General features: G+C 40.9%; 2 protein-coding genes across 3 annotated transcripts in view; both read left to right on the top strand.

Annotated features, from left to right (window-relative positions):
* The first annotated feature begins 472 nt into the window (after positions 1 to 472).
* ZNF367 (zinc finger protein 367) lies at positions 473 to 21,688 on the top strand. Of its 2 annotated transcripts, none has more exons than XM_019712020.2 (5): positions 473 to 1,230; positions 12,786 to 12,936; positions 15,315 to 15,434; positions 15,885 to 16,023; positions 19,159 to 21,688. In XM_019712020.2, the coding sequence occupies exons 1-5, from the start codon at positions 832 to 834 to the stop codon at positions 19,379 to 19,381; spliced, it is 1,032 nt and encodes a 343-aa protein (XP_019567579.2). In that variant the 5' UTR covers positions 473 to 831; the 3' UTR covers positions 19,382 to 21,688. The 2 variants fall into 2 exon arrangements, with proteins under 2 accessions (XP_019567579.2, XP_019567578.2); XM_019712019.2 differs by having other exon boundaries at positions 12,783 to 12,936.
* A 1,993-nt stretch (positions 21,689 to 23,681) lies between these two features.
* The window catches only part of SLC35D2 (solute carrier family 35 member D2), a 38,321-nt gene continuing 34,146 nt past the window's right edge, over positions 23,682 to 27,856 (top strand). Inside the window, exon 1 of the mRNA XM_019712016.2 lies at positions 23,682 to 23,882. Coding sequence (XP_019567575.2) covers positions 23,737 to 23,882 — 146 coding nt within the window. The 5' untranslated portion in view covers positions 23,682 to 23,736. The remainder of the gene's footprint in view (positions 23,883 to 27,856) is intronic.

The following is a 27,856-nucleotide window of genomic DNA, read 5'->3' as shown; positions in this document are numbered from 1 at the left end:
CTCCCGACGCGCGGGAACCTCAGTCTAACAGCCACAGGCGGGAGGGCCCTGGCGGCGGGACGCGCGGGCCGGACGCGGACCAACGACCGCCCTGGCCCCGCCCCCTCTCCGACGCCGGTCCAATCAGCAACTCTCATGCGGCCCGCCCCTGTCGCCCCCCCCCCCGCGCCTCCGCCCCTGACAACCCAAGCCGAAGGATGGCGGGGGCGGGGCTACGGGTAGAGAGTCTGGGCTAGTGCCGAAGTCGCGCGCTCCCCCGGAGTTTCGAACGCAGTTGGCCCTCCAGGGAGAAAAAAAATACAAGAGCGGAGCCAATCGCTCAGCAGAAAGGACCCGCGCGCTGCCCTGGCCCCGCCCAGCTCTGCTAGAAAGAAGTTCAGGCCCGGCCATTGGCTCACGCTGTCTGTCACTCGCCGCTGCGGCCAGCCGGCAGGGGCCTCGCAGTGATTGGTTCCGCCCAGGCGCGAAATGTAACGCGGGAAAAGCCGAGTAGGGACCCCGGTGGCAGGTTGTTACTTTCGGGGGTTCGGCGCCGTGAGTCCTGTTTTTCTGTCACCGCAAGCCAGGCCGCTCGCTGCTTTCCGCCGCTGGAGCCTGCGTTGGGGAGTACAAAGAGCGGAGGGAGGGCTTGACCAGAGGTTGGGGTCCGGCCCTGGATGCCCGGTACCCACCAAGCTGCTCCGCTCCATTCGGGGAAGCGTCCGCCTGCCATGAGCCCGCGGGACTGAAAGCCAGCGACTCGGTGCTGCGCGGGCGAGTGGAGTGAAGGGCCAGACCCGAGCTCAGAGACTGCTGTCTGCGGCCGCCCGAGCTGCGGATCGGGGCCGGGAGATGATCCGGGGCGTGGAGGCGCCGATGGCGGACAACCCGCCACAGCCGCCGCCGGTGATCTTCTGCCACGACTCCCCGAAGAGGGTGCTGGTGTCGGTCATCAGGACGACCCCGATCAAGCCCACGTGCAGCGGCGGAGGGGAGCCGGAGCCGCCGCCGCCGCTCATCCCCACTAGTCCCGGCTTCAGCGACTTCATGGTGTACCCGTGGCGCTGGGGCGAGAACGCGCACAATGTGACGCCCAGCCCCGGGGTTGCGGGGGCCGCCGCCTCGACTGCCTTGCCTGCCGCCGCCGCCGCCCAGCACCCGGGGCTTCGGGGCCGGGGCGCGCCTCCGCCCGCCGCCTCTGGGGGTGAGGACGAAGAGGAAGCGAGCAGCCCGGACAGCGGCCACCTCAAGGTGAGCGGCGCAGGCGGGTGGGCGGGCGGGGCGCGGGGCAACCGGACGGTTAACGGCGCAGCCGGGGAGCCGGCAGCGCCAGCGGACGCGGCTGACGGGGCGGGGCCGAGTTTAAAACGCGAGGTCGCTGGGGCAGCGGCGGGGGCGGTAGCGAGTGACAGGACACTTACGTCACTGCCGCGCGCCAAAAAACTGGTCCCCGCGGGGGAAGCTGGCCGGATGCCACGTGACGCCGGCTGGGAGTGGACAGGCAGATCCGAGTGACCGACCGGCAGGTGCAGGGGACGGGATCGCAGCGTGGGGTTGCGGAGGAGGCGGGTCAACCCTCCCTGTAATTCGCTGGGCAGACCGCTGAGTTCTCTTTGGAGGTAGAGGGAGGGAAGGGACTGCCTTCTTGAGCTGTTCCTCTGGGTGTGGGTGAGGGGGCTGCGCAGTTTGTGCTCCATTACCGCGTATATCCCAGCCCAGGCCCGGCTAAAGATGCCCTGCAGATATAGCGGAAGAGTGAGAAGGGACGTCGGGGACTCTTGGGCAGCAGAAGTTGGGCCCTCGCTGCCTTTCATTAATCCAGCTTACTACTTTGCTAGGTGCTGAACAAACAGCAACAGTGGAACGGGATGCTGTTGTCGCTAACCTCGAATTGCTAGCACTCAGACTGTTTAGAGCTGGGAAGGACGTGACTGCCTGATTCAAACCTACATTTTACGGATCAGGCAACTGAGGTTTAGAGGGGATTGATGAAGACCTCCCCAAGGTCACACAGCTAGGTAGTGGGAGACCTGGGACTATGGCTGAATTTCTGTGGCTACTAGTCTTGAAGCATGTGTTCGGGGTGCTTCTGCTGACAAATACTTGCCTCTATAAACTGTAAACTCCAGGACGGCTTTTCGACTATTAAAGACTACTCGACTTTAATACCTGGTACATTGTAAATGCTGAATAAAGGTGTTCAGTAGTACATAGTTGTGTAGTGAATGAATGGTGCTAATATAACGTTACTATTCAGGTTCTAGTGGCTGCATAATATAAGCAGTTTGCCAAAGATAAAACAAGTAAATCACCTAGTGGATAAGTGCATCTGTATTGGCAAATACTGTATTTATTAATTGAAACAAGTTTGGTCATTTTACACGCAGTAGCAAAAATGTTGAAATTCCGTGTTGTTTGAGCCGGAGGAAATTGATACACTTTATGTTAGTAATAGCATCGTAACTAAAGAACTATAAAGTTATAAAACTGTGTGCTTTAACACACTTCAACTCTTGAAGCTTCACTAAAGTAAAAATTTGAAAGAACAAGCAGTAGAAATACTCATAATAGTGCCGAGTGAGTTTGTGAAGGAACCAATCACTTGTTGGCTATCTTTAGGTAGCCCTTACTTAGCGGTTAGTTGGGTGGGTATCCTAGATATTTTTCTGTGTTAACGGATTTAATGTTTAGTCCTTTTTTAAAACTAGAAAACACATATATTAGGTTATAGTACATAGTTGATCAACATAAAAGCACACATGCACAAATACTTGTGGAAGATTTTTTATTTATTATTGATTATAGTTGAATCTAATTTTGGATTATCCAAAAAAAATTAATGTTATCATAGACAAATGAAATCTGCAGGTATGTTCTTTTTGGCCTAAAACAGACTTACCTTCACACAAAGCTTTATAAAAGGCGCTTACACAATGCATAGGTTTGAATTTTATTTCCACTTTGTCCAACTCTTTCCAGAGGTGAAATATACCAGAAGTGATGGAGAACATGTAAAAATAAAAAGGCTGTTTTATATTTCATTTTTTTCTTCCTCACAGTATTTCCTATTGTAACGTTAATAAACTGATTCTAACTTGTCCTTTTATCAATGAAACAATCCCAAGTACAACTTCAAAAGTTCACTCATTTAGCTTCCCCATCTTGGGGGAGAGGGGAGTCTGGAATATACCTTTGTTTAAGGAAGTTACCTAGTTTGATTTGTGATCAGTACTTTCTAGACTAAAAATAGGGAGTCCCAGTCCCCATGTTTTGCTTCTGGGAAGTGCTGGTAGTTCTATATCTCCACGTGTATCATGGGTGAATCATGTTGACTGATTTTGTTCACTTTTTGGGAAGATGGGAGACAAGTTTCCATGTGGTGCCCGTAACATGCTCCCCTCTACTCCCTTCTCAGTATGCAGATGAGAGGCAATAACAGCTGTGGATTTGAGAACATTTGTGTTCATTTGCTGTCTATTTGTTGCCACTGCTCCCAAGGGAGACATTAACATCTGAGTCCTGTACCCACCCCACCCCCCAGCTCTTACTCCTCTGGTTTGTTCCTATCCAACTCTGTCTCCCCTGCCTGTGTGGGAGAACACCCATCATCTACCCACTTATTTTGGCCCTTCATCACAAGATTGCTTAGCACTCTTGGGTATATTTGTATATTAGCACTATCTTCTCCTGGGTTGTAGAATTTGGGGAAGGAAGGGAACAGGTCTAATTTCTCTCTGCCATAGGATATCCCAAGCCTCCCCACCTTGTGCCCTTGTGCCCTCTACTCAGACTGCATTCTTGAGGTTACTTCTCCACTGTGAGACCCGCATGGTTTGTCTTCTCTGTGCTTAGTCTCAGATACCATTCACCCTTCAGGACTGGCCAGCTGCCTATCCCGCTTCCCCTTTCTATTACGTGAACATTTCAACCATCTAGACTGCACACAGCCTTACAAATAGCTGATTAGTACATAGTAATTACCACCATATTAAACATAAGTTGTTAACATAGTAGCCACCATTTATTGCCTGGCACAGCAAACCGCCAGGCTTTGTGTTGAGTGTTGTGAATTCCTTACTTAATTTACCTTGTTTACTGGGTGAAGAAGGGGGAATTTGAGAAAAGAGTCCCCAAGATTAATTGTATTTAGCATCATATGGTAAGTGGCAGAACTGATGGAACCTTCCAGAGCCCTTGTTCTTAATCCCTACATGATAATGCTCCTGTGTATATCATGTGTGAATTGACTTTAGGGGTTCATTTTATATATATATTTTAAAGGTTTTTATTGGGGAAGGAGAACAGGACTTTTATTAGGGAACAGTGTGTACTTCCAGGACTTTTTCCAAGTCAAGTTGTCCTTTCAGTCTTAATTGTGGAGGGCGCAGCTCAGCTCCAGGTCCAGTTGCCATTGCTAGTTGGAGGGGGCGCATCCCACTATCCCTTGCGGGAGTCGAACCCACAACCTTGTGGTTGAGAGGATGCACTCCAACCAACTGAGCTGTCAGGAAGCCCAGCCGGAGCTCAGCTCAAGGTGCTGTGTTCAATTTTAGTTGCAGGGAGCGCTGCCCACCATCCCTTGTGGGACTGGAGGAATTGAACTAGCAACCTTGTCGATGGGAGCCCACTGGCCCATGTGGGAATTGAACAGGCAGCCTTGGAGTTAGGAGCACGGAGCTCTAACCGCCTGAGCCACTGGGTGGGCTCCTCAATATATTTTTAACATCAAGCTAATGCAAGTAGACTTCTTCTTTTTTTTTTTTTTTAAATTAAATTTATTGGGGTGAAAATTGTTAGTAAAATTACATAGATTTTAGGTGTACAATTCTGTATTACATCATCTATAAATCCCATTGTGTGTTCATCACCCAGAGTCAGTTCTCCTTCCATCACCATATATTCGATCCCCCTTACCCTCATCTCCCACCCCCCACCCCCCGCCCCCGTTACCCTCTGGCAACTGACATACACACTATTTATATTTACCCATATCTCAATTGAGATGCTTTATGAGGGTATATACAATATACTAGATAAATTCAAATTAAGACTTGGAAAGTTTTGCAGATAGGTCAAAGTGGAGGATAGAGTTAGGATGCAGATATGGGAGCCATAGGAAATTTGCATCTAAATATGACTTCAGAAAGGGAAATATGATAAATTACATTTTCTCATTTTCTTTTCAAGGTACACACACCTCCCTCTGAGACCTGTTCTTTTTTTTTCCTTGTAGGTTGTGTTTGAGCACTTTATTTGAATTTTGCTTTGTATAAAAGTATGTCAAGGACTTTTAGTTTCTTAACTTTTTCTAAAGCCTACGTAAATGTGTACATTATATGCTAAGTGGCTTGAGAAATAACCCAAATTTTATTAAACAATTTTAAAGTTAGTGACATAAAAAACTCAAAACATTTATCATGAAATATTTTAGAAAACACTTTCAAAATCACCAGTCTACCTTCTGGAGGTATTGAAATTCTATTTTAAAAATTAAATTTACTGAAGTATGCAAACATTTTTTGGCAGTTTAATCATTTTGCTTCTTTCTAGTAGCTTATTTTGCAACAGTTGCCACATAAATGGCAATGGGATGTCTTAGAATTTCTTGTTAACTTTTTCTTGCAAATCAAACAGTCTCAACCAGGTTTTTCTCTTAGGCTAATGTATACTTGGTTGATGATGAGTTAAAATATACATAGTCAAAATGTACCTAGAAACATTTTCTTATTGCTAAGACCAAAATGAAAATGGTCCTTTTTAAGTAGTACTGCTTATTTATATATTATGGTTAAAAGATACTTGATTCATTGATTTAGGGCATTAGATGATTACTTGCCTTGCCTTATTTTTTTAGTTCAAAGAATGCACTTAGTAAAGCCTAGTTGTATATGGCTAAGATGTATTTTTTTTATTTTTTTTTTAGATTTTTTTTTATTGGGGAAGGGGAACAGGACTTTATTGGGGAACAGTGTGTACTTCCAGGACCTTCCTCCAAGTCAAGTTGTTGTCCTTTCAATCTTAGCCGTGGAGGGTTCTGTTCAGCTTCAAGTTGTTGTCGTTTCAGTCTTAGTTGTGGAGGGCGCAGCTCAGCTCCAGGTCCAGTTGCCGTTTTCTAGTTGTAGGGGGCACAGCCCACCATCCCTTGCGGGAGTCAAACCAGCAACCTTGTGGTTGAGAGGACACGCTCCAACCAACTGAGCCATCTGGGAGCTCAGCGGCAGCTCAGCTCAAGGTGCCGTGTTCAATTTTAGTTGCAGGGGGCGCTGCCCACCATCGCTTGCGGGACTCGAGGAATTGAACTGGCAACCTTGTGGTTGAGAGCCCACTGGCCCATGTGGGAATCGAACCGGCAGCCTTCGGAGTTAGGAGCTTGGAGCTCTAACCGCCTGAGCCACCGGGCCGTCCCCTAAGATGTATTTTTTAGCTCTCCGTTTCTCATCTGGAAAATATGAATGTGTGGTTTGTAGCTGAAACAAGATCTTAGAGTTGCTGGGAAACAGCCAAATGGTTAACATTTTAAAAAATATATCTCCCTCTGTATTAAACATGTTTGTTTATTTTTTTACCAGAAACAGAAAATAGTAATGGGTAATCTTAAAAATTTTGATACTAATTAATCAGTTATTTCAAACTGTAATAGTCAACAATAGGTTTTTATGTATTTAAAAATGTTAGGGGAAAGATTCTTTTATGGCAGAGGAGCTGTATTACTAAGGTTTTTAATTAACCTTATTTCATGTTCAATTTTTTTCTTAACAAAGTCACCTGGTATTTTTATGGATCATAGATGCTGTGTTTATTTGTTTAGCATTTTTAAAAACATTTAAAATAATTATATGAGCATAACCAGTAACAATCCATACATTTACTATGACTCAATAAATGATGGCAACGGAGTCTCTATTTTTACTCGTGGTTAGATCCCTCTTTGCTGATGCTGGGTGAACAATTTTAGCAAGAAAGACTAGAGCTACTGTATAGGAATGTTAAGATACTACAGAGAGTTCCAATAAACCATATACCCAGTTTCCCCCGTTGCTAACATCTTTCATTAGTATGGTACATTTATTTCAATTAATGAACTTGGTTGATAATTGTTATTAACTAAAGTCCATAGTATATTCAGATTTCCTTAGTTATTTTAATTGAGCTGTACTTCACATAACAAAATTAACCATTTTGAAGTATAATTCAGTGACATTTAGTAATTCACAGTGTTATGCAACCACCACCTAATTCAAATTCCAAACATTTTCATTACCCCCCAAAAAAAGCCCTGTATTAAGTGGTCACTCCCTATTCCCCTCTCTACATTTAGTCTCTGGAAAACACCAATCTGTTTTCTGTCTTTATGGACTTATTATGGATGTTTCATTACATGGAATCATACAATATGTGGCCTTTTCTGTCTGGCTTTTTTCACTTGGCATAATGTTTTTTAGCTTCATCCACCTTTTAGCATGTATCATTTCTGTGGCTTATGTAATAACATTTTGTTGTATATGTATATGTACATTGTACCACACTATCAGACTTTTCCAGTGATCTACTTTACAATCCTACCAGCAATGTATGAAGGTTCCAATTTCTCCACATTCTTACCAAAGAGCACTTTTATTTTCTACTTATTATCCTGTTTTTAAAAATATAACTTAGTTGATATGAAATAGTATCTCATTTTTTTTTTTTTTTTGAGACTTATTGAGGTATAATTGACCTCATTGTGGTTTTGATTTGCATTTCCCTAATGACTAATGGTGTTGAGCATCTTTTCAGGGACTGGCTGGCCATTTGTATAACTATGGAGAAATGTCTATTCAATTCCTTTACCAAAAATTTAATTGGATTGTCTTTTTGTTCTTGAGTTGTATAAGTTACATATCCTGGATACTAGCTAGACCCTTATCAGATACATGATTTGCAAATATCTCCCATTATTTATTGTTTTGTTGCTTATGTTTTTGGTGCCATATCAGAATCCATTGCCAAATACAAGGTCAAGAAGACTTAGCCCTGTTTTCTTTTAAGAGTATTATGGTTTTAGCTCTGACATTTTCATGTATGATACATTTTGAGTTAATTTTTTAAATATATTATGTGAGATAGGGGTCCAACTTCATTATTTTACATATAGAAATCCAGTTATTTCAGAACCGTTTTTTGAATAGAGTATTCTTTCCCCATTGAGTGTTCTTGGCATCCTTCTTGAAAATCAATTGGCCATAGATAGAAGGGTTTATTTGTTTACTCAGTTCTATTTCATTGGTCTACATGTCTTTCTGTATGCCAGTATCACAGTGTCTTGATTGCTGTTGCTTTGTGGTAATTTTGTAATAGAGAAATGTGAGTCGTCCTGCTTTGTTCTTTTTAAATATTGTTTTGGGTATTTGGATCCTCTTGCAATTCCATATAAGTGGAGAATTGTTTTTTCCATTTCTGCAAAAAAGGCCTTTGGAATTATAATAGGGATTGCATTGAATCTGCAGGTCACTTTGAGTAGCATTGCTGTCTTTTATTGTCTTCCAATCCAAGAACTATATCCTACAAATTTTGATATGTCGTTTTTGTTTTCATCCATGTTGAAGTATTTTCCAATTTTCCTTGTGCTTTCTTCTTTGACACATTGGCTGTTTAAGAGTGTGTTATCTAGTTTCCATATATTTGTGAATTTTCCAGTTTTATTTCTGTTACTGATTTATAGTTTCATTCCATATGTCTCAGGGAAGATACTTTGGATGATTTCAATCTTTTAAAATTTATTGATACTTGATTTATGGCCTAATGTATGGTGTATCCTGGGCAATGTTCCATGTCCACTTGAGGAAAAAAAAGTATATTTTGCTGTTTTTGTGTGGAATGTTCTATATATATCTGTTAGGTGTAGTTGAAGTCTTCCATATCTTTGTTGACCTTCTATCTAGCTGTCCTGTCCATTACATAGAAGTGAAAGTCTCCAGCTATTTTTTTATTTTTTTAAGATTTTATTGGGGAAGGGGACCAGGACTTGATTGGGGAACAGTGTGTACTTACGGGACTTTTCCAAGTCAAGTTGTTGTCCTTTCAATCTTAGTTGTGGAGGGCGCAGCTCAGCTCCAGGTCCAGTTGCTGTTAGTTGCAGGGGGCATAGCCCACCATCCCTTGCGGGAGTTGAACTGGTAACCTTGTGGTTGAGAGCCCATGCTTTAACCAACTGAGCAACCCGTCCACCCCAAGTCTCCAGCTATTTTTGAACTGTTTCTTTCTCCCTTCAGTTCTGCCACTTTTGCTTCATATTGTTTGGGGGCTCTGTTGTTAGGTATGTATGTGTGGATAATTGCCTCTTTTTCCATCCTTTCACTTTTAACCTATTTGTGTTGTTTTTTTTTTTTTAATTTTTATTGGGGAATACTGGGGAGCAGTGTTTTTCCAGGACCTATCAGCTCCAAGTCATTGCCCTCAATCTAGTTGTGGAGGGCGCAACTCAGCTCCAGGTCACATTGTTGTGGAGGTCACAGCTCACTGGCCCATGTGGGAATCGAACTGGTGACCTTAGTGTTATGAGCACTGTGCTCTAACCATTGAGCCAACTGGCCACCCCTATTTGTGTTTTTGGATCTAAAGTGAGTCTCTTATAGACAGCATACAGTTGGATCATAGTTTGTTGTTTTTTTAATTCATCCTGCCAATCTCTACCTTTTAACTGGAGAATTTAATCTATTTACATTTAAAGTGATTACTTAATAAGGAAGAATTTACTTCAGCCAGTTTGCTATGTGTTTTCTACATGTCATATACTTGTTTTTTTCTCAATTCCTCCATTATTATCTTCTTTTTTGTTTAACTGATTTTTTTTGTAGTGTACCATTTTCATTCCTTTTGTTTATTTTTAATGGTTAACCTGGGAATTTCATTTAACCTCTTAAATGTAAACAATCTATTTTGAATCAATACAACCGTAGCTTCAGTAGTATACAAAAGCTCTGTCCCTCCCCCTTTTTGTTATTGTTGTCACAAACTACACTTTCTTATATTGTGTTACTGTTAATATAGATTTAGAATTTTTTGTACATTTGGCATATGTCTTTTATATAGGAAAGGAAAGAAGCGTTACAAGCCAAAAATACAATAATTCTGGCTTGTGTAGTTACCTTGACTGGTGTTCTTTATTTCTTTGTATGGCTTTGAGTTATTGTCTAGTTATTGAGTTAGTGTCCTTTCATTTCTGTCTGAAGAACTCTCTTTATATTTATTGTAGGGCAGTTCTCCGAGCAATGAACTCTTAGCTTTCGTTTATGTGGGAATGCTTAATTTCTTCATTTTGAAGGGTAATTTTGTTGAGTATAAGATTATTGGTTGACTTGTTTTTCCTTTCAGCTCTTTAAACATGTCGTCCCACTGCTTTCTATAGTTTCTCCTGGGAAATCAGCTGTTAATCTTATTTGTTGACTCACATGTGATGAATTGCTTCTCTTGCTGCTTTCAAGATTCTCTTTTTGTCCTTTGATAGTTTGATTTAATGTATCTCAGTGTGTATGTCTCTTTATTCTTTTTGAAGTTCATTGAGCTTCTTGGATGTTTAGACTTGTGTCTTATCAAATTTGGGAAATTTGCAGCCATTATTTCTTCAAATATTCTTTCTGCCCCTTTCTCTCTTGCCTTCTGGGTATCCAGTTATGTGTATATTGTTATACTTGGTGTTGTGTCCCCCTTAAAAATTCATGTATTGAGATCCTGACCTCCAAAGATGATGATGTTAGGAGGTGCTTTGGGAAATGCTTAGGTCATGGGAGCTGTCATAAATGTAAATTAGTGCCTTTATCAAAGAGGTTCTGGAGGGATCCTTTTCCCCTTCTACCATGTGAGGACACAGTGAGAAGGCACTGGCTGTGAACCAGGAAGAGCGCCTTTTTCTGATCGTGCTGGCACCTTAATCTTGGACTTTCCAGCCTCCAGATCTATGAGAAATAAATTTCTGTTGTTTATAAGTTAGGCAGTCTGTTGTATTTTGTTATAGCAGCCTGAACAGACTGAAACATTTGATGTCCTATAAGCATTCTAGGGTCCGTTCATTCTTTCTCTTTCTTTTCCTCAGACTGGATAATTTCAGTTGACTTCAAATTTGCTGATTCTTTTTTTCCTGCCAGTTCAAATCTGCCATTAAAACTCTCTAGTGAAGTTTTTCATTTCAGTTATTGTACTGTTTAGCTCCAGGATTTCTAGCTGTTAAAAAATAATTTCTGTTTCTTTATTGGTATTCTCTATTTGTTGAAACAGTGTTCTCCTAGTTTCCTTTTTTTCTTCGTCCATGGTTTCCATGACCTCTTTTAGCATATTTAAGACAATTTATTTAAAGTGTTTGTCTAGTAACTCCAATGTCTGCTTCCTCGTGATCTGTTTCTATTAGTTTTTCTTCTGTATGGACCGTACTATTGTTTCTTTGCATGCTTTGAAATATTTTGTTGAAATCTGGATGGTTTGAACATTATAATGTAGTAACTCTGGAAATCAGATTCTTCTCCTCAGAGTTTGTTTTTTGTGGGTGCTGTGGGTTCCAGTTGTTTGTTTAGTGACTTTTCTTGACTATTTTTGTAAACTCTATTCTTTGCTGTGTTTGTTTTCTAAAGTCTGTTTCTTTAGTTTGTGGGCAGCTCATATTTTGAGAGAGATCTCCTTGAATTCCTGGACCCAAAAAAAGAAAGGGGAAGAAATTCTAATTTTTGAAGAATGGCTCTGTGCTGTAGCTCTCCTTCAGTGCTTAGCCAGACTGTGCAGCTCCCCCTTAGCTTTCACTTCCTGCTTGTGCTGAGCCTAAGATCAGCCAGAGGCGAAAGCTTAGGGTCTTTTCAGGTCTTTTCTGAGCATGCTTTCTGCCCTGGGAAAGGGTTTGGCTTTCTAAATTTCTATCTTTAGGATTTATGGGCACTTTTCAATGTCCTAATTTCCAAAAGAAACTCTCTTCCAAGCTTATTCTCTCAGCTTTTGGCATATCTGCTTGCCTCAGTTGAATTCTTTTGTCCCAGGTGGCAGCAAGTTGTCATTTGCCTTACAAGTGTTTTGAGCAGTGCTCTCTAGCAGCTTTTCTACCCTGAGAGTTCTAAGTTAGGGAAAACAAAGAGAAGAACCTTGCCTCAGATCTTTAGGAAGCCCCCAGACAGGTCAAAACAGACAAACACAATTTTTTCATAATAAGGTCAGCTCTTCCCTCTCTGGAACCAGGGACCGGGTTCCCACACTGAGAATGAAAGCTGCTATTTTTAAGACCACTGTGGGGAAGAGGGAGGGGTAAGGGCAAGTTAAAAAAAATGCTGCAAAACTTTCCTCCTGTTTTAAGTTGCTTTTTTCTTGATTCAGTGTTCGCTGAGTTGCTGTAAAGCTCTATTTTCTGGAGTTGTGACAAAACGGATTCTGACAGCCTGATTTTTCAGTGATCTGTGGAGAGATGGGTCCTTGGAACTACGTATTCTATCATTTTTGGTGATGTCACTCAAGAAATATTTGGATGTGAGGGCTATCTGACTACGACATCTGTCACTCCATTGATCGCCAGGGTTGATTTGGCTGATCTGGCTGGCTGGGCAGGTGGCTCCTTCCTCCCTCACCGCTCCATGTGCGTCCCTCCCCAAGCTGCGCGCTGGGTTGAAGAGGACGACCTTCGCCAATAGAGGAGAGGACTAGTCTTCGGTCAAGTGTATACGAGTAGCTGGGCTCCCTTGCTAGAACCTTCAAACAAGCTCTCAAGAAAGATTTAAAAAATTATTTGCTGTGATATTTTGCTTTAATGAGTGAAGTCCATGAAATTATATTAATGTTTATGCAATTGTTAGCAGGATGGAATCCGACGTGGTAGACCCAGAGCAGACACGGTCCGGGATTTAATAAATGAAGGAGAGCATTCGTCCAGCAGAATCCGTTGTAACATCTGTAATAGGGTGTTTCCACGGGAGAAATCGCTCCAGGCTCACAAAAGAACTCATACAGGTAAGTTGAGCAAATTTAGAGAATGCCAAAAATAATACTTACCTGAAAGCTGATTTAATATTCAGGCTTATAAATTAATTTTTTAGTTGCCTTATATTTCCTTATTGTAAAGTTTTTAAAAACAGACACTGTGTAGTCAGTTTCTTTTTTGGTGGAGAGTGATGGCTTTCTGAACATTCCATGTGACTTTCAGTTATCACTGGTAATCTAGTTTTCATGGGAATGTTATTGCTATATTTAGTTCTATTCTTCTACCTATCTGATTTTTATTGATACACCGTTAAGTTGTATATATAATTGTTTAAACTGATTTGTAGGCCAAATATTAAAATAGTAATTGTCAAGTTTTTAATAGAATTTCTAGAGTCTTCAGTATGCCATTAAATCTAAGGTGAAGTATAATTTTTCAGGATTAAATGTATCCCAAATGTATCATACATCTTTATTTGTGTAGAGAAATTATACTTGCATTTTAAATACCATATGGAGAGCGAGAAAAATAATACGGAGAGAGCCCTTGTTCTTTCTAAAGAGAAAGGTGGCCTCAGAAGGAATCTTATGGTTCTAATAATGGTATCCAATAATTTACAGATGAGGAAAATGTTAGGTCTCTGAATGTTAGAGACCTTGACTTACAGACAGAGCCATGTCTGCAAGAAAACAACAAAATGTCTGTTGGCCTACACCTGTAGACAGAGCCAAACTTGCGATTACAGAAAATGCCACAAAACATCTACTGGCTTACAAGCAGTCAGTATTTTCTGTTCAAACAATGCTACCCTGTCAGCACAGCCCCTATAAAACCCTCCTCACCCCCTCCTTCGGGGCTGCAAGTCTCCTTTAGACGTGCAGCCCGGGCTGTAGCCGTCTTTGTTCAGCCAGATAGACTTTCTCTTAATAAAATAGACTTTCTCTTAATAAACTTTCTTAACTTGCCTGACCATATGCGTTCCTTTACTGGCCAACCTACGTATCCGGAACCAGTTCACCAAAAACCAAATACCACTGCCTACAACCTCTCATACTCTGAAGTCTAGAACTATGCTGGCCATCACAGTAGCACGTGGGGCTCTTCATTACCTGAAATGTGCCTAGTCTAAACTGAGATGGGCAGGCCATTGCCACACGTTGCCAGTGTAGATAAGATTAAAGACCATGTGGCATGAGGAAAAGATCCCTGAGCCCCAGTCCTGACCTACCCTAACCCACTGTGTGTCCCCTGATACTGCTAGGCCTCAGCCTACTATGCCAGATGCCAGGGAACTGAGCCCAAGATCTCCATGGTGTAGTTAAACTCTAATAGTATATGCTTTATAAAAACTTTTCTCTTACTATTTTAAATAACCTCCTTATCTCCTGTGTTTTATTAACTTGTGTCCAACTGTCACAACCATTTGGTACATTTCTAAGTAATGAGAAATTTAAGGAGCACTAGTTACTGTTCTTTGAGTCGTATTGGAAGAACCAGTATATAATTGTCGATCAAAGAACATTTTTTGAAGAAACAAGTTTAATTGTGAGCACTTTCTTGAGCTGGCATTGTGTTAAGTATAGGAAATGAAATGGAGTACAAGGTATTATGCATCTTTGTATAAGGAGAGTACCATGATACATGAACAACCGAGGATGCAGAGCTCAATTATTTGGAGGTAGGGGGAGATAGAGGAGTTTCACTGAGAGCCTACAGGACTGAGATTTGAATGGGCAGAGAAGATAGGATTTTCAAGGAATAGAACAAGATGAGGAACTGCCTCCTGGCTGGAATGAGTCTCAGCCCCCTAACTCAGTAGCTACAGTGCAGACCTTAGGGGACCATTTAGAAGTCAGCAGATAATTTTCTTTTGTCCAAGGAGTGTAGTAGGGTTTGGGGGTGATTAGGGGGTAGTTGGCATGACAAAAGCAAGAGTTCTGTGCGAGCTATGTTGTAAGGGCTGTGCAGGGGGATTGACTAGAGGCCAGCCAGGGTTTGTCTAGGTGGGAGGGGCTGCCAGTCTGACAGGGAAAGTTAACAGCAAATTTAGAGAATGGGGGATGGAGGAAGTAGGAGTGAGCGGCATTTTAAAGAACCAGCAAGCGCTAGTGATTTGGATTATGGGGAGAAAAAATATGGGAGAAGCCGAATATGATAGCTTCAAGGATTCGAACCTTGGTACCTAAAAACTCAAGGCCTAAAGAAAATGTTGTGCTTCCAGGTGGATAGCTGCTTGCTATCATGCAAGCGCTGTTTTTCGCATTTCTGCTTGCAGCTCTGTAGAGGCTGTAACGTTTTCTTGTTTGGAGTCAAGATCTATAGAAAGGTTGATTCTCTCCCCCTGCCCCTTCCTCCTCTCACCTTATTGTCTCGGAAATAATAGGTAACATCTACCTTGTCTGCTTAGGTGAGAGACCCTACCTGTGTGACTATCCAGACTGTGGAAAAGCCTTTGTTCAAAGTGGACAGCTTAAAACGCATCAGCGCCTTCACACCGGAGAGAAACCTTTTGTTTGTTCAGAAAATGGTATGGTGTTAGGAGTTAAGTTTATGTAATAACTAGTTGTGAGTTGGTAGTTAAAATATCTTTTGCTTGAATTTTTTGGGAGGAGAGATTTTTGATCCAGATTTTATAAAACATCATAAGCTTTCTTCCTGGCTAATTTTGATCCATGTTCAATTTCTGGGAAAAAAATTGATTTTTAAATATTCTTTTTAGATGTAAATCTTAAAGGGCAATTAAAAATACTCTATCCAGTTTCATGCGGTAGAAAAATCTATAAAAGTATATACAGCCTTTAGAGTGGGTATTTACTTGGGTTTTCAACTTTTTTAACTATTGAACTGAAGGAAACATATTATCGTCTAGATTTCTCATCATCTTAATTTACTTTTCTCGGTTACCAGCGAAACTGAACGTTTTCCATGTCTGCTGGATGTCCAGGTTCTGATGAGTGTTTCCCTCTGTGTTTTGAAGGCTGCCTGAGCAGATTCACCCATGCAAACCGCCACTGTCCGAAGCACCCTTACGCCAGGCTGAAGCGGGAGGAGCCCACCGACGCGCTCAGTAAGCACCAGGCTGTGGACAACCAGGCTGCCGCTGAGTGGTTGGCAAAGTAAGACTTTCCTGGGCGTCCCCTGCAGAACACGACCCAGCAGGAGGGCTGATGCTGGGACTTAGACAGTTCTCTCATTTTAAATAGGTTGCTTTTATATACATTTTATAGAATAACTTGAAATGGCACTTTATTTCCTTCAACCATAGAATTGTCAGGAGTGTTGTTAGGATCTGTGTGTGATTGAAAAATACTATATGATATTAGTCTTGAGTGCCCAGACCACAGTTTATTTTAAAAGCAATAGTTTTCTCCATTTTAAAAGAATGTTTTATAGGTATTGTGTTTCACTTGTTAGCGCAAACCCTCTTCATTTTCTTTATATCAGAGTTAGACATGTGCTGATTATTATAGGGATATATATCCGTGTGCCCCCCTACCTATACAGAGGGTGCCAAAAAACATGTATACACATTTTAAGAGAGGAAAAAAACTGTATTAAAATTGTAATACTCAATGTATATTGATAACAAAAGATGAATACAAGTCACGTTTGACTTCTGCAATGATGAGGTGCTCAAAGTGGTTACCATCAGCGTACACACTCCTGATTACTGCAAACTACTGCTTGAGCAACGTTGACCAAAGCATCCACTTGTATCTCTGTGCATGCGGTTTCAATTTCTTCACATAGTAAGTACCATGCATCTCAAACTTATCACAAATGCGTGTAATTGTTAGGCATATTGGAGATTCTGTTGCTTACTCACGCCTCCATTATCGATGTACTTCCACAACGTTCTCGAATTTCAACTACGACTTCAAAATGGTCTTGCGCTCCTCAAATGACAACTGTGCTTCCGCCATTTTCTTTGACTGTCCTGCCTGTCTCATGGTGATACTAGCATTCATTTGAGTAATACCATCTTTTAAGCGAATGTCATACTACACATTGCTACTGTAATTCAATTCAACTTTGAAAAGTAATACATAGATAACATCTCTTAAAAGGTATATACATTTTTTTGGCACCCTTGTATATGTAGACATAGATACAGATATATATAGAAAGATGTTCTAAAGTACCAAAAAGCACCCATTTTTTTTAATGGCAGCATGGGAGGTAGTATAAAAGGGTTCTGTAAGGATGTTTTGATTTAAGAAGTCACCTCTTGCATAGAAACCAGCAGCAGCTGGTCATCCCCCTCCCTAGCTTCCTCAGCTTCCTCTGCACTTGGGGTCAAGTCTAGACCACCTGGCTGTGCTGCTGGAGCTCTGCCTCCCTCTGGCAACACAACTGTTTCCCACCATCTGGGCTCCTGGTTTCTCAACATAAGCCCACTGTCCCTGTGGTTTCCAGACCTTTGTGGTCACTGCTGCCTCTGCGGGACATGCTTGCTTCCCTCTTCACTTAGCCACTCGGCTCTTTCTTCATTTCTTACTCAGGTTTCACAACACTTCAGGAAGGTCTTCTCTAACCTGCTGCCCAACCCCCAAAACAAAGAAGGTCAGACTCACCTAATAGATGCTTTTATAACACACTGTATTTTCCCTTTCAAAATCTTCATCACACTCATTTATTCATTCAGTGTCTATCTTCCCTGCTTGACCATCAAGTCAGCTCCACCAGGCAGGGGTTACATGTGTTGCTTCCTGCATCACTTCCTCCCTCGCTCTTCCTCTGGGCTGGCCCCCACTGCCCCGTACCTCTAATTTTGCCCAAGCCAGAAACTTGTTGGTCATCCTTGTCTTTATCCTCTCTTTCTTCCATCTACGCAGTGACCAGCTTATGGATTCTACTTCCTTAAAACTCTATAATTCAGCTACTTCAACCCTCTCCATCCATTGTCCATGCTGTTGCCAGAGGGATGGATCTTTCTAAAATGTGCATGTGCTCCCCAGTATGAAGTCTAAGCCCTTCACTATGGCATTCACAGCCCTTCATTACCTGGTCCCTGCCGACCTAGCTAAACTTACCTTTTGCCATTTTCCTTTCCTAGTTGTCTTTCAAGTCATACTGAAATATTAATATTTGCATTTCTTTTTTAATACCTGAGTATTGCCAACACTTTTCCAGTTTAAGTAGTCTAGATTTCCTGAAATCTAATAGTATTTGTATTTTTTTTGTATATAATTTTAAAAACAGCTTTCCTGGGGTATAATTCATACACAATAAATTGTATACATTTAAAGTGTGCAATCTGGACCTGTAGACATCTGTGAAATCATTACCCATATCAACATGTGAGCATACCCATCACTTCCAACAGTTTCCTCAGGCCCCTTTGGAATCCATCACTCCCACCCCTTCCGGCCCTCCTTCCCCAAACAGCACTGATCTGCTTTCTGTCACCATAAATTAGTTTGTATTTTCTAGAGTTTTATACAAATGGAGTCATACAGTATGTTCTCCTGTTTGTCTGGCTTCTTTCACACATTATTTTGAGATTCATCCATGTTGTTGAATATATCATGTGTTCATTCCTTTTTATTGCTGGGTAGTAATCCATGTGGATACGCCTCGACTTGCTTATTCATCTATTGACAAGCATTGGATTGCTTTTGGCTATTACAAGTAAAGCTATTATGAACATTAATATAAAAGTCTTTGTATGGACATCTTTGGATGTAATGGTATTGACATTTAAATATGCATTTCTTTAGTTACCAAAAAGGTGTGATATTTGCATTTTCTCTTGTGAATTGCCATTTGGCTATGTAATAGAATAATGGTGGTGCTCCTAAATTTTTGAATAAGCTCTGTGTAGTACAGATATTAATCTGTATGTCATATTTTATGGGCTTAAAATTTCTCCTAGTTAACTGTCAGAAGTCACCATTCCTCTGTGGATAGGATAAATAGGTGTCTAAATTATTTGTTCTCCTATTTCTATACTTTAGTGCATTTCACATATGGTTTTTAAGGCAGCTATAGTTTAATGGCAAAAATATGTGATTAGAGAGTTGAGAATGAGACTCTGAACTGCCAGTGTTTGAATTTGGAAATCTGAGCAAGTTCCTCAACTTCTTGAACTTGAATTGTTTCCTTAGTAATGGGAAATATATGTAATATATGTGAAATCACTTTATAACTTTTTAAGCTGAAGCACATGTAATACTGTGGTAAAGAAACATTTTTATTAAGAAACAAATGTCATGCGTACCCTATAATTAATGCAGATTCATTTCCCATAGGTATTGGGAAACAAGAGAGCAGCGCACCCCCACCTTGAAAGGAAAGCTTGTTCAGAAGGCAGATCAGGAACAGCAGGACCCTCTGGAATACCTTCAGTCTGATGAGGAGGACGATGAGAAGAGTGGTGCCCAGCGCCGGCTACAGGAGCAGCGGGAGCGCCTGCACGGAGCCCTCGCGCTCATAGAGCTGGCCAACCTGACCGGGGCGCCACTGCGCCAGTAGCTGCACACGGACCTCTCCCACTGTACAAAAAGTACTGCCCGGCGTACTTCTAAAGTAGATCCTTGGGCATAAGCTAAGCACCTTATTTGCTTATTATAGGCTGCTATTCTGTAGAAACTTATGAAGAATGTCATTGCCCCAGAATATGGGGTGAGAGAGAATTGCACTTTTTTTATATGGTAATGGGTTGTTGTAAAGTTTAAAATATTTTGTAAATATGGGACGTATAGTACAGGGTAGGAAACTACATATTGTGGGAAGCTAGATTTTGCAAGTTTAATGCATTCATTGGAAGCAGTTCTCACAGGAAGCACTTTCTGAATAAGACACTCATGAAAAAACAAACATGTAGCCAAAGAAGGTTGAAATAGATTATTTATAAGATCATTTTTTTAACAATGTATATTAGTATGTTTAATAATACTGTAAACACTGAAGCAAGCAAGAAAGTATAAGATATGTGTGTAAGATATATATGTTTTAATTGCAAAATAGTGTGACTAACAAGACTAGAGAAATGGAAAACTGACTTTCGGAAGATGTTATAAGTTATGGACTTTGGATGAAAAGTAGATATTTGAGGATTTCGGTAGGATACACAATAGTTTAGAATTTTCAAAATTGGAGTAAAATCAGTCTTATTCTATCTTTCCAAGGCTTTACAACTTACTATGGTGTTCAGGTTTGAAAAGCACTTGTCATCCCTCACTTGTTAACTTGGGAACTTTTGCACATTTCATATTTCTCATTTGCTGAAATTGAGTGATTAATCTTGCAAAGTCTGGTAGCCTAGTAATTGGGTTTTTTGGTTTTTTAAAAATATTATGGGCCCTGTGTGGAGATTTGGCACTTGGATTTTTATGGATAAAAGGGCATCTACAGGGTTGTTTTGTAGTAAACTGTTTTAGATCTTTTGTTAGCAAACACTAAATTTTAATTGTACTGCTTGTTTAGAATTATTAGCAAATGGAAGCCTTCTATTTATATTTTCAGTGCATAAAGCCACCTTCTTGCTTTTCAGAATAACATGCCAAGCTATTTTGTGCTCACTAAATTTAGCTATCAGTTAAACACTGCAGAAAATATTAGCTACTCAAATAAGTAGGCTTCTGGGATAGTTTTAACTGCAAGTGTGTTAACTTGTGTGGTGGTTTGAAACCATTTTTCCAAATAGATGAAGTTCTTAAACACCACTTGATGTACTGAGGCATGAACAGAAAAATCAAGAGCTGAGCGGTTCACCTCCTTATGTAGGCATAAACCTCTATCATTTTAGCTTTTGTTTTAAGCACAAACTGAAAACATGCATAGCATGCTAATTTTATAGATTGATTAATTGGAGTAAACCTCGGAATAACAGAGGGAAATATGGGCTCTTCAGCGCCTTTTTATTTTTTTTTTGAAGTAGTAGCCTACACATGTAGTTTAAACATTATCTAAAATGTAGGCTTCTTTTTCCCCAAATCCCCATGTGTTGCAGTTCACCAATAGTTTCACATATGTAGCCATGACGAAGGGGAGGGATGTAAATGTCTTGAAAAGGAGCGGAAGTGTGAAAGATGATAGCAACAAATGATGTGTATGATGAGGACATACCTTACAAATGTAATCCTCTGTGTAGTAAATTACAAATCTTGAAGGATTTTTTTAATAAGAAAATTTATATTTGTAATGGTCTAAGAATTTTGTTTGTAATCTGATATATAGAACTTGGAGCACTTATAAAGACAGTAAGAGAGACTATAGCATTGACTTTTCTTGGTCTATGTGTCAACATTTTTCTCTAGAAGTTTTCCTCTCAAATATGACTTAAAGAACTATAAAAAGCAATACTCATCAGTCTTGGGAAATTTAAAATTTGATGAAATGAAATTACATAAGGAAGGGCAGTAAGAATTTAAAAAAATACAAATCCTTGCCAATTCAAAGATAATAAAATTTAAGGCCTTAAACAGTAAGGGTTTTTATTTCTCTGGTCAGCTTTTGTCAGCTATAATAGTTATATTCACAAACACTTTTTATTTGTATGATTGAAAGTTTAAGAAATTATTACAACTATTTACTATAGAAATATTTAAAATGTTCTTTTTTTTGGTATAAGCTATATACTTGGACAAAATACATTGGCATTTAAAATTTGAGGTGTGTTAAGACTGCTTTTTGTTTTAAAAATGTGGTTTACATTCAAAATTTTGAAGTGTTTTATGCTTCTGTGGCTAAGTTGTAGTTTGGCAGAGTTAACAGCATAAGAATAAACATGCTGTAATTTTAAAAGATGCTTTGAATAAAATTTTATTTTAATTTACAGTTTAAAGTACATGTTCATTCTTGATCCCTTTATAATGTTTTCCTATCATATATATAACAACCTTGATATAAAAAATTAAAAAGAAATGTCACCTACTGCCCTACATTCTTCTATCATTAGTTTGGTAAGTTCTATATTTCATTCCAGTCTCATCCCAGGCATCTTTTTTCTTTTCTTTTTTTTTTTTTTTTTATTAAATTTATTGGGATGACAATGGGCATCTTTTTTCTTAACTTTAAAATCATGGCCTTTTAGATTATAGATATTCATCTAACTTCCTCATTGTTCATTGTTCCAGTGTTAAAAATACACGGGTGCTGATAGTATTGTAAGCCCATTGCAGGCTTTACATTAGCGTAATCAGGAATGGGATTTCATTGTACTTATACTCAGGATATGTTGAACCTGGGGTCACCTGAAGAATCCACTCAGGACCTATTTACTTTTCTGAGTTAAGCAAATTGGTGTAATTTTTTCATTAGTTATTTTTGGGATATCTTTAGTCTTGTACTCGAAATGGCAAGGTTCAGCCCATCCAGGCTTTGTATGATTTCACAAGCAACTCTTTAGTTGTGAGTTGTCATTTAAAAAGTAAAGATGAGACTTTGACAGCACCTAAGGTCTTGGAAGTGTGTACACAGAAGCAAATTAAATGCAAATACGATTAAGGCTGTCATTAAAAGTGACTTCTTTTGCAGTCAAAACTTATTTGGAGACTCACTGGAAACTTAGTTGATCTTTTTGAGGAAATTAACCAAAATGACTTCAAAGTTCAGATTTTTTGGTTCAGCCTGCATAAGAATTCATTTTCTATTTTAAAGCCATCTTATGTGTGTTTGTTTTCTTGTTTTGGGTAATGTGGACTCCTTTCTGGCTTTTTTTAGTTTTAGTTATTGATCAAAAGTTCTGCTTTAGTTCTTGTCAGTGCTGAAAATATTGGGTCAATGCCTACAACAGAAAAACAGTTCTGTGGCATGGATATAATTAGGCTCAAACATCTATTTAACTTGATTTTTAAAGTTAATAATTTAAAATGAAAATATGGGAAACTTGAAAATAATGCTAAAATAGGTGGACTCTGGTCAGAGTACGCAGTCCTGGGAGGCTCTCCTTCGATTAAGGTGAACACACACGGATGCTTTGTTGTTACCCCAGTATGTAGTAAATGGGCCCCCTGGTAAGGAGAGAACCTGCTAGAAAGCACCCAGACGCAAGGAAAGCCTTGAGACTGCACTCACCTTACCCCAGCCATTCCACTCATAGGTACTTGCGGAAGGGAAATGAAAACACGTTCAGTTCACGCAAGAATTCGTACACGAATGTTTATGGGACATTTTTTATAATATCCCTAAAGTGGAGACAACCAACATGCCTATCAACCAGAGAATGGATAAACAAATTGCGGTACTACTCAATAGTTAAACAACATAGACGAATCGCAAAAAATAAGAAAAATGGAGCGAAAAAAGCCTTAAAAAAATATACTCATTGATATGAAATTCTAGAAAGGGCAAATCTAACCAACCGCAGTAGAATCTGAATGAGTTGGGATTGACTTCTTTGGGGCACAAACGGCACTTTCTGGGGTAATGAAAACCTGTTTTGATTTGGGTGGTTACATGGGTGTATGCATTTGTCAGAATTACACTGAGGACTCTGCAAACCTGCATTTTATTGTATGTAAATTATACGTTAAAAAAAAGTAGAAAACAAGCAAAACCAACTCTTGAGACGTAACTGAAGCGTTTCTTGCCAAGTGAGCAGTCTAGAAGAAGGTAGGGCTTTTTAACTCCCAAATCCGTTTCTGATCCCCCTTTAGACAGTCACAGGAGTTGCTTAGACGCTGTATTTCTGAGCACAAACTCCTCCCGCACCCGCAGCTTTCGGGCGCTAGGCTGGAGCGCGTACCCGCACTTTGAGTTCGTGCGGAGGCCCTTCCTGTTTCGGCCGCGCCCTCTCTGGGCAGCCGGGGGCGGGGACGGAACTGGGGCGGGGCGGGGCCCGGCGGAGTGCAGCCCTGGCGGATGGCGGGCTGCGGGCGCTGGATATGACCCGCCAGGACGACGGCGCGGGCGCTGACCCTGCCTCCGCCCGGCTGCCCTCCGGGATGGCCCAACCGCTGTCGGCGCTCTTCTACGGAACCTGCTCCTTCCTCATCGTGCTGGTCAACAAGGCGCTGCTGACTACCTACGGGTGAGGAGGGCACTAGGGTTCCGGGCGGGGTCCGCGGGGGCGCCTTGCAGCTCGGCGGCGACCTGACCCGGCACCTTCCCGCTCCCGGCGCCACGCTGGCCTGCAGGGGCTGGCTGGACTCGCGAGGCCCCCGGGGTCGGGGGCGTAGGGAGCGGTGGGGCTGCCCCTGCCATCTATGCACTAAGGCCGCGCGCCTGGGTCAGCGGGCGGCGGGGACCGATAGCTAGGAGTCCCTGTGCTAACGTGCATGGCTGCGTGCTCGACACCTTGACCACGTTTTCGTTGGGCCTGGACCTCCGTAGCGCTGTAAAAACCCAACCACAACCTAACAAAGTCATTCTGATACTTCCGCAGGACACCGCGTAGTTGTGCTTCTGTAGTGCTACATGCCAACGCTTTCAAACGCACCGATGTGCTGAAACAAGTGAATGTTTCTTTATACAAATCTAGACCTTCAACAGACGAGTCCTGAGCGAGAAGTTTATTTGTATTGAATGATCATTCTCACATTACCAGCATGTTCACGGAAAACTGGGGAAAACAATGAGACGTTCACATTATGTAGTTTTTTTGGATGATTATATAATAAACTAGCACATTTGTGGTTCCTTGAGCCTATTGGTAAGAACTAGAAAATCTCTTAATTATGCTCTTAGATAGCAGTATTGAAAGCGTTGTGGATTTAGACCCAGCTTCATCATTTAATAGCTGTGCCTCTTGGGTCAGTCCCATAGTCAGCAGTTTTATCAGATGCAAAAGCTGAATAATTACACCTTGCTAATTACCTCCCAGAGCTTTGGAGGAGCTGTCATAAGTGAGGGCTGTGAACTGTTCTGTGCTGCAAGACTGTAAAATCAGCATTTTATGAAGAGTGCAAAGAGACCTCAGTATCTTCAGCCTTCTTATTTTATACTTGAGAAAGCGGAGACCCACATGAGCTAGGCTAGTTACACCTGCAGCGTAAGGTAACCCCTGTATAACACGGCACCTCTATAACACGGTTTCGCTCTAACACAGTTCGAGAATTGGGAGAAACCCTTGTACAACACAGCATCCTAGAACATGGTTTCACTCTAACGCAGTTTGAGAATTGGAGAAAACCCCGAACAACACGGAGCATAATAAGAGCTTTTAAGAGCAAAAAATATTTCATTCTAAATTAGGGAAATCCCGGAACAACACAGAACGTAATAAGAGCTTTTAAGAGCAAAATATATTTCATTTGAAATTTTTCATTTGAACGTGGTTGGCGTATTCAGATTTGACTGCAGAATTTTAAAATTCATTAGAATTTTAAATCCATTTTGTTCGTGGTGTATTAAGTTCAGAGGATGAAGATATCTTGTCAAAAAGAAAACGTCCTTGGTGAATGGTGCTTAGTAGTGCTGATGAAGAAAACATTATTTAATACATATTACTATGTTATACTTTTGATGAAAATTGCTTTAATAAAGATATTTCTCTTAATTATAAAAATATAATAGTATTTTATTTAAATTTTGGGAAACCTAACCCCCTTTTTTGTGCTAGTTCTTTGTTTCATATTACACGGATTCACATAATACGGCATTTTAGGAACCTAACAACTGTGTTATACAGGGGTTACCTGTACTTACTGAGTACCTACTATGTGCCAAGCCTATCATAGGCACCAGGGAAGCAGCTGTGAACAACACAAAGCCCCTGCTCTGGAGATCCCATGTCAGTGGTAGAAACAGAAAATAAGTGAGTTCATGAATAATTGAGGTGATTGCAGGTATGAAATGTGAGTGCCTGGGGTGGAGTGATTGGCACTACAGCATTCCAGACAGAAGGGAATGTGCCAAAGGGGGCATGAGCTTGGCTTGCTGGAGGACCACAGAGAAGGTCCCTGCGACTGGAACTGAATGAGCAAGTGGGAGAAGGTAGGAGAGACAGGGAAGGCAGGATCAGGTCCTTCGGTCATTCAGTAATATTTATTAAACATCTATTATGTGCCACACATTGGTCTGGGCACTTGGGATGCAGAAGTGAATAAAGCAGATCAAAATTCCAAATGTCGTGAAGCATACATTCATCCTCCTGGAGCTTACATAGAGCTCTGTAGTGGATTAAGAAATAAACTGATAGAATTTTTATTATGGCAGATGTGGCTGTGTCGTCAAGAGAAAAAAAATAGGAAAGGGAGTGAGGCAGGGAGTATGGGCATGGGAAAGAATTCTGTCTCAGTGTGATCAGTGAAGCCTCACTGAGGAGGTGACATTTGAGCCAAGACATAAGTGAGGTGAAGGAGATGGGAGGTGAACATTTCAGGCATAGAAGAGTAAGGAGTTTGGGTGGGAATAGTACTAGGTGGGTCTCCGGTAATGGATTGGTAGATTGTGTAGGGCCTTTGTGGCCACCATGGAGCTACTGAAGGAGATGGGAGCCCCTGGAAGGAGCAGAAGAGTCACATGATCTAAATCACTCTGGCTGCTGTGTTGAGAGCAAATTTTGGGGGACCAGGATGGAAGTAGGGAGACCATTAAACCAAACAAATAACTTTAATTTTAGTCAAAATGCAATTGGAAGTCCCTTGGAAGGTTTTAGCATGGGAGTGATATGACATAATATGTGTGATTAAAAAGATTTCTTTGGCTGGTGGGTGGATGGTATTGGAAGCAGGAAGAGGAGCTAGGAATCAATTGCAGTTTTCCAGATAATTCTAAGCGATGGCTTGGACTGGGGTGGGGTGGGTAGCAGAGGATATAGAGGGAAGGGATAGATTTAGGATATTTTTTGTTGAGTCTATGGATGTTGATATTGTCTACAAGGTCTCCACCAGTGTGTTGCAGCCTGCTTGCTGGTGTCCGGGGGAAAGTCAAACCCTGCCTTAAAAAGAAATTAGAATAACTATATGCCTAAACCTGGATCATTCAACACATACAATGCAAACGAATGAAAGAAAAAGAAAAGTTGAACATTAGGATAAAAAACAAGAGAATACTATTAATAGGCTTGTTTGGGAGTGGTTGCAAGTTACATCAGCTGAAGTTTGAAGCTCAGTCCCCACTATCTGCACTTGAATGTGCTCTCTGGCCATGGTAGTCGGTGCCTCCAAAACACGTGTCTTCTTGTTGGAAGCAGGGAGCAGTAAACACAGGTTAAGTGCTTCGAAGATGACGGGCAGTGTCCAACCAGGAAGACTTGTATGAGACTTCTCATGCTCTAGACTTTCCATCTTTAAAATTTTGAGTTCCATGATTAAAGGAGGAAATTGAGTTTTTGTCTCTATAACCCTTTTAAGTAAACATTTCACATTTCCATAATGTAATATACAATTGGAGAATCCTGTTTCAATAACATTGTTCATTCTCTCATCTCAAAATGCTTTAGAAGCACAGTTTTGAGGGGAGGAGAACTGATGTGATAACAATAAACCATAAAAATCTGATCTGAGCATTAGGTGTTTGGAGATAGTGTTGTGTTGTAGGTTGGAAGAAAGGACCTTGATGATTACCTTATTCATAAGGTCATGGGAATGTAGCTCAAAGGATTTTTTTTTTCTTCCATTTTGAATAGATTGTTTCTAATTGGGGAACAAGACTGATGGGTGCTCTTAGTTATTTGTTTTAATTATTTTACTTAGCTTTAGTTCAATATAATGCAAGATTTTCCTGGTTGGACAGAGAGGTCCTTCATGACGTGAACTGTCAGACCATTTTGGGGTGAGAGGGAAAAGCAAGGTCATCTAAGAATCCGTGGCTAGTTGGTCACAAAAGTGCTTCTTGGGAATCAGTTCATGATAGTTGTGCAGGTGGTCTGGAGTTGTTTTTTTGTGGTCATCTTATATTCTCTGGCATGCAAGAATTGATAAATGATGCATAAAAAATATAGAACTTAGTTGTATTAAGTTCACAAATATTTGCTCAGTATTTGTTGTGTGTCTTCTTTCTACATCCCAGGGCTTTGAGATTATTTAACACAGTGGTTTTCAAACCTGCCTGGTAATGTGA

Source organism: Rhinolophus sinicus, linkage group LG04 (genome assembly GCF_036562045.2).
Source record: "Rhinolophus sinicus isolate RSC01 linkage group LG04, ASM3656204v1, whole genome shotgun sequence".
NCBI lineage: Eukaryota > Metazoa > Chordata > Mammalia > Chiroptera > Rhinolophidae > Rhinolophus > Rhinolophus sinicus.
Note: the sequence above shows the minus strand (reverse complement) of the source record. Positions and strands in the feature narration are given on the sequence as shown.

Coding starts and splice junctions, on each gene's coding strand:
- ZNF367 (XM_019712019.2), top strand. CDS start 832: ATGATCCGGGGCGTGGAGGCGCCGATGGCGGACAACCCGCCACAGCCG. Junction 1,231..12,782: donor CGGACAGCGGCCACCTCAAG/GTGAGCGGCGCA, acceptor TGCAATTGTTAG/CAGGATGGAATCCGACGTGG. Junction 16,024..19,158: donor GCCGCTGAGTGGTTGGCAAA/GTAAGACTTTCC, acceptor CATTTCCCATAG/GTATTGGGAAACAAGAGAGC.